The sequence below is a fragment of the Oryza glaberrima genome, chromosome 10, assembly GCF_000147395.1.
Source record: "Oryza glaberrima chromosome 10, OglaRS2, whole genome shotgun sequence".
Taxonomy (NCBI): domain Eukaryota; kingdom Viridiplantae; phylum Streptophyta; class Magnoliopsida; order Poales; family Poaceae; genus Oryza; species Oryza glaberrima.
This window is the reverse complement of record NC_068335.1, coordinates 9,897,020-9,909,101: the sequence shown is the minus strand read 5'-3', so window position 1 is coordinate 9,909,101 and position 12,082 is coordinate 9,897,020. Positions and strand designations below refer to the sequence as shown.

Here is a 12,082-nt window from a genome sequence, read left to right as displayed (position 1 = left end):
TGCCTTGGCAACCACGATTTGAGCGGTACAAACAAAACAAGTCAACACGTCAACTGAGTGACTAAACGCAAGAATCTTCAGTAGTGCGTTTCTAGGTCCCTTCCACGGATCGAATCGAATCCGTCCAAACACATTCCGAGTTCCACTTTAATTAATTAATTAATTAACTCCCTATAGGTTGGACAACTATCCACTCTCTTCAGTCTTCAGCCTCAGCTTGCAAACATCAGCCCAAGGAACATCCCCAGTATTTTCCCGCTCATTACTAATTAACACTCTGACCAGTTTTTCGGTTTTTAGATATCACACAATGATTAAGTTACATTCAAAACCATCTTGGTCACTTTTGAAGTGTTCTCACAAAGTAATCCCACTGCTCTGTTTCTCTCAAAATAAAATTTTTCCCCTTTGAATATTCTTTCCTGATTTTCAGTAATTTTCCACACACTGGATCGCGACTACCTTAATTTTCCACACCCAAACCCTGGCACCACTGTTCCATCATTGCCCATAAAATTTGATGATTTCACACTATATATTTGCTGCCATTTTGATTATATTAGCACTCCTGACCATGGTATAAGAAACCATATTAGTCAATGATAATGCATTATGATGTTAAATAAAATTTACTCTTCAAGAGTATAAATTTCAAAAAACCGAATCTATCATGGTCCAAGCTGCATAAAACCATATGTGACACAATGTCAAGTATTATGTTTCTAAAGTTTCACAAAACCACACAGCTAGTCATTTTGATAATTAAGTCACATACAAAACCATCTTTGTCACTTTTGAAAAGCGCTCTCACAAAGTAATCCCACTATTCTATTTCTCTCAAACTAAAACTTTTCCCCTTTGAATATTCTTTCCTGATTTCTGGTCCACAAATACTGGACTACCTTTTCCACACACAAACCCTGGCAGCCACTGTTCCATTATTGCCCGTAAAATTTGATGATTTCACACTATATTTCTTGCCATTTTGATTACATTAACACTCGTGACCATGGTATATGAGACCATCTTAGTCAACGATAATGTATTATGATGTTAAATAAAATTTTCTCTTCGAGAGTAAATTTCATAAAACCGAATCTATTATGATCCAAACTGTATAAAACCACAATGATTTTGATATGTAGCACATGATATTACGTATTATGTTTCTAAAGTTTCACATAAATACACAGTTAGTCATTTTTATTTTGATCAAACAAATGCTACATCTATTTTTAAAATTTTCATATAGGAATATGTCTAAAATAGTTAACGGTGTGGTTTACTAAAATTTTATAACCACGTACCAAAATTCGTATAATTTATGTAACTTGGACTAAAAAAATCCTATAATTAATTTATGTAACTTGCACCATAAAATAAGTGTGATAAGATTTACTGTTAAACAATGATGGAATGCCAGCATGTGGAGGGTAAAAAGAATCACTCCTCTCCGATTTGACCGCCACAAACGAAACATATCAAACCCATGAACACACTAACTTATATGCTCATCCCTATAAGTTGGACAACGATTCAACGAATCCACCATTTTCAGCCCAATAAACGTCTCACAGTTGGTGATTCGATCGACATGGACGAGCCAACCGTGGAGGTGCCACTGCTCGCCGTCCGACGCGGCGGAGATGGGACGGCGGCGGAGGTGAAGAGGCTGCTGCGTCTCGCTGGGCCTCTGATGGCCGGCTTCGTGCTGCGGAACTCGGTCCAGATGGTGTCCGTCATGTTCGTCGGCCACCTCGGCGAGCTCCAGCTCGCCGGTTCCTCCCTCGCCGCGTCGCTCGCCAGCGTCACCGGCTTCAGCCTCCTCGTACGCACCCGTTGAACACCTTGCTTGCACGCAATAACTGCTTTGTCTCTCCGATTTCTTGGTCGAATTTGTAACTGATTTCTCGGTGGGATGATCTGATCAGTCCGGCATGTCGAGCGCGCTGGACACGCTGTGCGGGCAGGCGTACGGCGCGGGGCAGCACCGGCTGCTCGGCGTCTACGCGCAGCGCGCCATGCTGGTGCTCGCGGCGGCCGCCGTCCCCATCGCGCTCGTCTGGGCCAGCGCCGGCGAGATCCTCCTCCTCTTCGGGCAGGACCCGGCCATCGCGGCCGAGGCTGGCGCGTACGCGCGGTGGATGATCCCGTCGCTCGCGGCCTACGTGCCGCTCACCTGCGCCCTCCGGTTCCTGCAGGCGCAGGGCATCGTCGTGCCGGTGATGGCGAGCTCCGGCGTGGCGGCGGTCGCCCACGTTGCCGTGTGCTGGGCGCTGGTGCACAAGGCCGGCATGGGGAGCAAGGGCGCTGCGCTGAGCGGTGCCGTCACGTACTGGACCAACTTCGCCGTCCTCGCCTTCTACGCACGGCTGTCCGGCGCCTGCAAGACGACGTGGACCGGGTTCTCCATGGACGCCTTCAGGGAGCTCCGCCGGTTCACCGAGCTCGCCGTGCCGTCCGCCATGATGGTCTGGTCAGTGGCACGCCTGACACCATTTATTGAGTTGCATGCACTGACTAGTTCAACCTAAAAGCTTAAGCTGATGAAGAATGATGGGCAATTCACTTTATATTCCAACACTCCCCCTCACGTAAGGGCCCCCTCAAGCCTCTGGTGTGGACTAGAAGTAGGCTGTAATTTTTATTTAATTGCATGCCAGCCATTTAGAGGTAGTTGGACCACCGGCTTAGAGCGGCGACGGTGGCAACTTGGAGACACGGTGGCTATGCTCGAAGTAGACAAAAAAGAACCCGAGTAGCTGGCGATGACCAGTGCGAACACGAAATTGTTGATGCTCGAACGGCAATAAAGACGACAAAAGCGGTGAAGCTGTTGTCCAAGAGGACAACATATAGCTGCAGCCCCTATCGATGCAGCGGCGAGAAGTCCACTGGTGATAAAGCCATGCTAAAAAGGGCGTCTCTTAGCACTGCAACAACCAGTAGAGGTAGATCACGGGGCGGTGGCACTGTAGCCCGAGGGGGCAACGCAGTGGTAACCCGGAGTTTGATAGCGTAGTAGACTTGCTCGTAGATGATCGGCAGCAAGATCTCGTCGTAGCCAGGCGTTTGAACGGATGATCAAGCCAAAGTTGTGTGGGGCTAGATGATGAAGAGAAAGTCAGAGTCGATGCCGATGTCGGAGACGTGCAGCTATCGATAAGGCAGTGGGCGATGCCAACTCGTTCTTTGAACGGGAAGAAACAAAAATCATGCACAACATTAGCAACAGTAGCAATACGGCAGCACCACGTCCAGCACTCTCCGTGCTGGCTTTGACCAGGTCAAGGAGCCCTATGTACCCATCAAGTCTCTCTCTCCTTTCTTGGAGGGAGTTTTTAGGAGAGATTGTGAGTTTAGAGGGATAAGGCTATTAAGTGTTTTGTTTAGTTGAGAGACATGGGAATTTTAGTGGGATTGGGATGGAGAATTGAGGAAGGAACTCTCTCCTTTTCAATACCTGTGTAGGGGCAGGTAATTGGGAGAGAATTCCTCCTTTACTTTCTCTACGCAAATCTCAGCCATCCGTTTTTATTAATGACCTAATCTCCAACTAAACTCCCTACCAATTTCCATCACCTCTACCAAACAAGATATTGGAATTAAAAATCAAATTTCCATCTTAATCTAATCATCAATTCCCTCGTATAAACTTTCAATCCCCTTCCCTCGAATTACCAAACAAGCCGAGGAAATCTTGCTTGCTTGCTTGCAGATTGTTTGGAATCTTTCAACACCATCGCTGGTTTCTTGCTTGCTTGAGCAAATCTTGGAACATGTTTTGTGATCGAGAGAGCAAATTAATCTTGCTTGAACAAATTTTGGAATATTTTTGTGAGGATTAGCTGGTTGATTTGGTTGTGTGCAGCTTGGAGTGGTCGTCGTTTGAGATACTTGTGCTGCTCTCTGGCATTCTGCCGAATCCTCAGCTTGAAACTGCTGTTCTGTCAATCAGGTAATTTGATCATAAGCAACACAGATACAAATCAGCTCTCCTCCTTCCCATGGGTAATTTGTTAACTCCAATTTAATTTGCAGCTTGAGCACTGCTTCTCTCCTGATCATGGTGCCACGTGGCATTGGCTCATCTTTAAGGTCTGTATCGCCTCTAAACTCCATTACTTCATTATCATCTTTTAGAACAGTGCCCTACTGAGTTGTTCTCATACAGGGTTCGCAATTTTGTATTGCACTTTTTGTATTTTTTTTGTGGGGTTGTGGGACTGAGATTTTTGAAATCTTCTAAATTCCCCAAAATTTCTGAACGACGATATTTGAAATCTATCTATCTACCTATCTATTATCTGTTATATACTAAAGGTTCATTAAATTTCCTACAAACGCTCTCATGCCGTCACGTGGGATTCGTTCCTAAACCACCACATGTCATTTTAATAAATTACAAAAAAAAATACTAATTAAAAATTCTAAGAAGAAGAAAAAAATCTTACCATTAATTGTCACTTATATTGGTGGACCTGTTATTTTCAACCATTAGATGTTATCCCTAAAATATGAAAACAAATTCCGATCCCCTCCATCTTAGAGCTTGTTTAGATCCTTACCCAAAATTTTACACCCTGTCACATCGAATGTTTGAACACCTGTATGAAGTATCAAATATAGGCTAAAAAAATAACTAATTACACATATTGCGACTACTTTGCGAGACGAATCTATTAAGCTTTGTTGCTCCATGGTTTGAAAATGTGGTGCTACAGTAAACATGTGGTACCGACGGATTAATTAGGCTTAATAAATTCGTCTTGTGGTTTAATGACGGATACTGCAATTATTTTTTTATTAGTGTTCGAACACCCCATATGACACCCTATATAATATCTGATGTGACACACCAATACTTTATATCCCCTGGATCTAAGGGCCTTTCACAGTGCTCCACCCTGGACCGGTGCTATGGGGTGCCACGGAGGATTTTGTCCGATGTGAAACGAGCGCCCGCGACCAAGTTAGGCTCCTCGCGTCCATACTAAGCGACGCAGAACCTTGTTTGCTCGAGTCCACGCGCGGCCAAAAAAACGAGAGGAGCCTGCGCTGTGGGCTTCGGTTCTTCGCCGCGTCGTGACCTCACGCCGCATCCAGTGAAGAAATTCCTGATTCGCCCACGAAAAACCCCATCCCGCCCCAGCGATTTCCCATCCCGCCACAACCATTCTTCCTCCCGCCACCGAATCAAGAAAAAGCAAGAAAAACGAAGAACCGAAGATAAGAACATGACAAGCAAGTATAGATAGGAGTAGGATCACAAGAACTGAAGATACACATGACAAGCAAAGATAAGAACAGGAGAGCAATTCTTGATTTTTCTCATCAAGAACTGGAGAACAGAACATGCAAAAATGTTAAGAACAGTGATTCGCTTCTTGATTTCTTGACGGAGCTGACAGTGGCAGCGCCGGCAGGGTCAGGATCGGCGGTGGGCAGCGTGAGGCCGGTGGTGGTGGCCGACCGCCGGATCTACTGCCCCACCTCCTACTCCTCCTCCTCGCTGCCGCCGCGTTCAGTGGGTGGCGACGCCTTCTTGCTCCCTCCTCCCCGCGGCGTGGGAGGCGAGGAGGCGCGGCGGACCGGGAGGAGGAGCGGCGGCGCGGGCTGTGGTGGCCGATGCCGCCGCGGGCCCGTTGCAGCCGGGACGCCTCCCGCCGCCAAGAACCGGCGGCCGCTCGCGCGGCCGAACAAGAACCGTCGGCCCTCCTCCTCGCCGCTCGCTGGATCTATTCCCCCACCTCCTCATCCTCCTCCTTCCCCTTGCCCTTGCCGGTCGGCGAGGCGGCGCGGTCAACCGGGAGGCGAGGCGGCGCGGTCGACGGGAGACAAGGCGGCGCGGCTGACCGGGACGAGGCGGCACCGTCGACAGGAGAAGAGGCGGCCGGAGCGGAGCGCCACGGTGGACGAGGCGAAGGGCTGGGAGAGGAGTCGCTGGAAGGGTAGGTTAGGAATTAATTCGTTCCGCTCCTCGTGACCACTCGCCTCGGGTAACGCCCACTGTGGGCTGGGTTTCTTTCCATATATAGTACCTTCATCCCATTTAGCCACACATATATGGGTACTTGCACTGTGGGATGAGTGTCTTTGAGCTGTGACTTTGGGCTAGGGGTAAGGGCCCCATAGCTTGTACTGCTATTGCCCTAAACACCCCCTTACTATGGGCACGGCCACCCTGCATCCTCTCCTCTTATTTCTCCGCTGTAAGTAAAATCGAAACCATCGTGTATAATGATGTGGGCCTGCACCGGTTGACCGGCATGGTGCTCCCATCTGTACACGAGGTATCTCAGGCTATCAGCTAGTACTCACGTTAATTCAGTGCTGGCACCACAGCTTCTCCAAGTTTCCAAACAATCTGCAGTTATATAGTTCACGATGGGAGCAAAATTGCAGTCCTCTAGATGAATGTACGTATATATATAGTTCACGATTAACTGGGTTTTATTATCTCCGTAGCGTCACAGCTGTTCACTTTACCTTTTCTCGTTCATCAGAGAAATCAGAACTCATCGGTATCTTTCTACTCCTAACCTTTTGTTCTGTCCGATTAGTGTATTTCTGTTCGCTCCCTTTTGAAAGGAACAAGCGTCCTACAGAATGCAATTTGGCCATGTTCCAATGGTAATAAAAATATATTCTAACACGGATAAAAAAACCTTTTGCTACTGATCCCTAAAAGTCTATGAGAGACCCTTTAGTAGAGAGTCTAAAAACGGAGAAAAATATAGAAAATTTGGAAAAAACATAACAGTTTAAATTTATGGGAAGTATTTTTTTCCTATCAAAATCCATTTTTTAGGGATTATAAAAAATAGAATATTCTACTATACCATAAATATTTATCGAATATCCTCTACTCTTTATAATTAGTTATATTCTTCCGATAAAACCATTAATATGTAGGGCTCAGTCTACTATACCCCCAAATATTAGTGCCATGTATATATCCATATGTATGGAGCAACTGAGTCACAACTGCCCATTAGATGCTAATAGGTTAAGGCTGAAAAAAAGTCATGTTTAATATAGTTTTGGATTCATGATTTTTTTTAACTGGATATTCGTAGCTCCACAAATCTATCCATCTAGATTTTTTCAATGGGTTTGCTTATAAATCCAAAACCCATAGATTTTTTTTAAAAAAAAAGCTGAGGTAAAAATATGAAAATTAATGTTGGAATTCTGATAAAGGGAAAAAAAACCCTCCCATAATTTCATCTTTAGTTTGGTCATCACTACGTCATGTGCCTAAATAACGATGTTCTAATTAATCGCAAAAGAACACCGATATTTCTTACTTTGCACAAATTTAACATCTTATGCATCTTGCATGTCATGTGTACAGATACTAAGAAAGTAGGAGTAAGCATAAGTACCAACTAGTTGATACCCTGCGTGTTGCTGCGGGATAGCTATATCGTGAATTTGTAAGATGTAATTCTAGAACTTTTGATTATTGGTATAGTATCATTACATAGAAGGGAACATATAGTTGTAAATTTATCATAATTGCATGATCAACATGCTTGAACGTTCTATCTGTACATTGTATTGCTATATGAATAGAAATGACATGATTCCAATTAAGATACTCCTATTTTGAAGAACCATAAATAGTAAGCAAACATGACACTATTTTTATTATGTACTAAATTGGCTTAAGATCTCACTCAGATATATTAAACAACTAATAAAATATTTCTTTTTTGAGAAAACAAAGAGAAAATATGGATAATGTTGCATACATATGTTGGTATATGATCTTAAAAAAACATATTGGGTGCATGAATCTAGTAATTTCAAGAAACAGCATGTTCACCTATGAGTAAATGGGAGGAATTGTGGAGAAACAAATTCAGTGATCGCAAGTCTGAAAAACACAAAATTTGGCACAGCCTTTTAATCAGCCTTTTAACACAAAGAGTGGACCAATCCCTCAATACTTTAAGTTACCATAGTTGTGATACATTGACATATGAAGCTTGGTGATAAATGAAGAAATCAGATATGAAAAGAAGCAAGATCATGATAGAATACCAAAAACCAATCACCATAGGAGATAGACATATATAGATATCCTTGCAATTTGTAAAGATCATCGAGTGTTGTAATATGTCCCAATAAATTTTCGATGTCATCTATGACAGTGGCAAACCAAAATTTCATTGGACCATTGACATTTCCTCCTTAGATGACTGAGGAAGCATGTTCAAGCATAAATATTCCAAGAAAATCCACTGCATCAGCCTATATATGGCTAGTAGATGCAATAGAAAAATTAAAGGGAATAAGAAAGAGGTAGACACAAATGTAGTGGTGTAGGCTTCCTGTGGGAGATGTATTGGTTAGTGGTTAGTAATAAAGGGAGATATAATGATATGCATGAGGTAATTAAGAGGAAGACAAAAAGCATTGGTCCTCTCACATGCCATTGGCTGAGAAGAACTTGATTTAACGGTTGATTTGCATAGACGCGAGATGATCTAATGATCAATATAATCTTGATGATGTGGCCTCACAGAATTTGAGCTTTATAGCATGAATGACTTGTAGTGGGTACCAACTATATAGGAAAAAGGATTAAAGAGTAGGCTGGTATAAATGAAAACATCCATCCACACAAATGTTTCTAGCATGACTAATATATATTATGTATGTTTGTACTTATATAATCTACCTTTTATCTAATAGACGATGAAAGTTTTTTGGTGTTTGTTGAGAAAGAGAACTACAGGCATTTATTTAAAAGAGAAATCATCCGACCTTCAATTTATCCTTAATTTACATGTCCAATTTTTAAAATAATTTTGCAATAACATACAAAAGGATGGTCATCCAAGTAAGGGGCCAACTCCCTAGAATTTCGAGAAAATCTCCTCAATGTCCATTAAACACACTCTAATCCCTCCTAAGACATCTAGAACTTCTCTTGATACTTCCAACAAAATTAGAAATCCTATAAACTCTTAGTATAAGAGAAGAAAAACATCTGGCTTCCTTTTTTTTACATAAATCGGTATAGAACAATTATTATACATGGTTATATATCTAATGTCTTTTAAAAAAACTTAACAAAGTTCTCTCTTTTACCATGAAATTACACATGGTCAGTTGACTTCAATATTGAGATGCCTTATGCACGAATTGGTTGTGCCATTATTTTTATGAATCCGACCATGTTCCCTCATCCATCCTTTTAAATTCACTATAGTCTTTAGTCAAATAATGAATAAAGGATAGATGATGATCCGAGCATCATATCGGGGTCGTACAAAGCATGTCTTGCCTTTGGTATCATAGAAATAGCTTATGTGTAACACCTTACCACCGTTTGTAGCATATAGTATGGTGCATTGTTTAAGGACACTTTCATTTCAACAACTCAGGTGAGATTTTCCATGGCACAAAATCTACAAAGGTCATTAGCGAGTGATTACGTAACTACTAACCATTGTATATTTGTTTTATCTTTTTAAAGAAACTTCTATATAGAAAGATTTTTGCACGAAATGCATTGTTTAGCAGTTTATAAAGCGTGGCGATGGAGAATGAGGGACTTGCTCACCCAAGTGTCCTAGAAGTGGTTGTAGTAATGGTGACAGGATATGTGCTATGCATACCCATAAGTTCGTAGCATGTAGTAGTGGTAAAAATTCCATAAAATAAAGATTTCACAGTTTCAAGTAATTTTAGTTTACAATCCACGTGTTCCTACAGTAATTGCAATGCAGTCATAACCAATGTTGAAAGCAATCCCAAATACCTTTTTGAGAGATCTCTGAAGTTTAAAATAAAATAAAATATCATCTCAACTAAAACCCATTCGAAATTGAATATTAACTTTACTCTAATATTTTTTTACAGAACATTAAAATGGAAAGCCCGCGCATATGCCCGGGCTGCCTTCCTAGTTTAAATAAGTTTTGACCAAATTCAGTTTACCCTTGTACTACTTAAGTTTTATTTACATGGCAAACATGCTTTTCTTCCTTCAGCTTTCATGTCATTGGATTAGACAATGAACTGATTAGTTCCACCAATTTTGCACTTTTGCAGCACACGCGTCTCGAACGAACTAGGTGGCGGGCATCCTCGAGCAGCAAGGATGGCAGCGCGAGTGGCCACAGCCATGACAGTGCTTGTATGCCTCGTGCTAGTGATAGCCATGATTCTGCTGCGCAATGTCTGGGGATACGCCTACAGCAGCGAGGAGGAAGTGGTGGCATACATTGCAAGTATGCTCCCCATCCTCGCGGTCTCCTTCTTCGTAGATGGCATCAATGGTGCTCTTTCAGGTGCAAATCCATACCATATTTCTACTTGTGATCAATTATCAAAACATTTTAGCTGTACTTTTTTTCTCATTATCGATCGATGAGTTTTTCGGACAGTTCATATCGTTAAGTCGATCAGTAGTAATAAAATTGCGTGGACCTCGGAACATTTCAGGAGTTTTGACAGGATGTGGTAAGCAGAAGATTGGCGCTCATGTGAATCTTGGCGCGTTTTACTTGGTTGGTATTCCGACGGCTGTGCTTCTTGCATTTGTCCTCCATCTAAATGGAGAGGTAGCACTACTCCCTCAATCCCTTATGCAAAATATGCAGTGCAGATTGTTTTTTTGCTGATTCATAGAAAAGTTCCGGTATAGCTTTGTATGATGATGATGCATTGTGAAACCAGATGACTGAACCTGCTAGCTGTTTCCATAAAACAGGGTCTTTGGCTTGGCATTGTGTGTGGCAGTATCAGTAAAGTAGGGATGCTCCTCTTCATCACACTGCATACAGATTGGGGAAAAGAAGTGCAAAAAGCTTCACCCTGCAAATACTTCGGTTTGTATCATGTATTCAGTGGAACTTCGGTTTAATTTTGTTTCGTTTGTCCAATTTTCAGGTTATCATGGCGAAAGAAAGGGTCTTCGGTTCAAGTATTCCAACTCGATGAAGAATTCGAGAAATGTAGGTGTAGTATTCTGCAATGAAGATGTACTCAACGCGGTTCTTTAATAAGAGTCAGTGTGTTGCAAGCGGTTATCTAGCATAAAAAAGAATTATTAGCTCTCTCGCTCGCGAACAAATTTCCTGCCTCAAAATAGCTGAATTGAGGTTCTTCATCTTAAAAATTTTGAAATCAATTCTCTATTAATCGACTATTATAGTTGAATTGTAAAGTCATAGATGTCACTATACTCTATACTATCAAACATAATTTCAGTCATTTGAATTGAATTTGAAAAAAGAGAAAATGTATACAAAAGGACATCCACTCAATGGATCTTAATCAGGGAATCCGTTTCCAGGGTTTTCAATTTCCTGTTGGATTGAAATTTCGGAACTTTGGTGCCACTGAAATTTCCAAACGTTTCTGGAAGTTTCATACTTTTTTGCACAAAATTATTTTAAATTTTAACAAAATTTAACTGAATCTGAATAAACTTTAACCAAATTCAACAAAAAAAGGAAAAAAAAAAGGGGGGAAATTTTCCACCGAGATATGCTTGTGCGCAGGGGGGGAGGGGGGTTGGAGGATGCGTTAGTGATGGACAATCATTGTGCCGGAGAAATGCATGGAGCAACCAAAGGAGGTAATTTCGTGTGGACAATCATTATTTTCCCAAACGATGTACATGAGAAGATGGAGGAGGTGAGAGACAGACAACCATAGCTAGCTAAAGATGGCGCCATGTGTGCGGCAGCATGGAAGAGTGAGAGGAGGAACAGGCAAGGCCCAACTCCGCATGCACAACGGCGACAAATTGGTGCTGAAATGACTCATCCATGGGTTCTATGCTACGGATATCATATGCATCCTTGTAGATGATACGCCAGCGCTGCTGCCCGCCATGCTCAATGGCGGCCTCTACTTTGGGCCCCTAGATCCCGTATCCAACATCATCACCAATGCCATTGGCCACCTCCCGCCACCGGCCAACGTGATGGCGCAGTGGTCACTGAAAGCCCTTGTCGGGTTCTTGATATGCTACTTCTACTACATGCCCAGCCTGGAGGCGCTGTGCTACCTATGCTCCACCGAGGCGGATATCCTCACCATTGTGCACCTCATCGAG

The 12,082-nt window shown here is 42.6% G+C and overlaps 1 protein-coding gene across 1 annotated transcript; it reads left to right on the top strand.

Annotated features, from left to right (window-relative positions):
* The first annotated feature begins 1,489 nt into the window (after window positions 1-1,489).
* LOC127752767 (protein DETOXIFICATION 16-like) lies at window positions 1,490-11,266 on the top strand. The gene is made up of 8 exons (XM_052278175.1): window positions 1,490-1,828; window positions 1,932-2,476; window positions 3,872-3,958; window positions 4,042-4,098; window positions 10,069-10,307; window positions 10,462-10,580; window positions 10,730-10,816; window positions 10,909-11,266. The coding sequence occupies exons 1-8, from the start codon at window positions 1,490-1,492 to the stop codon at window positions 10,957-10,959; spliced, it is 1,524 nt and encodes a 507-aa protein (XP_052134135.1). The 3' UTR covers window positions 10,960-11,266.
* Window positions 11,267-12,082: the final 816 nt, after the last annotated feature.

Coding starts and splice junctions, on each gene's coding strand:
- LOC127752767 (XM_052278175.1), top strand. CDS start 1,490: ATGAACACACTAACTTATATGCTCATCCCTATAAGTTGGACAACGATT. Junction 1,829..1,931: donor TCACCGGCTTCAGCCTCCTC/GTACGCACCCGT, acceptor TGATCTGATCAG/TCCGGCATGTCGAGCGCGCT. Junction 10,581..10,729: donor TCCTCCATCTAAATGGAGAG/GTAGCACTACTC, acceptor TCCATAAAACAG/GGTCTTTGGCTTGGCATTGT.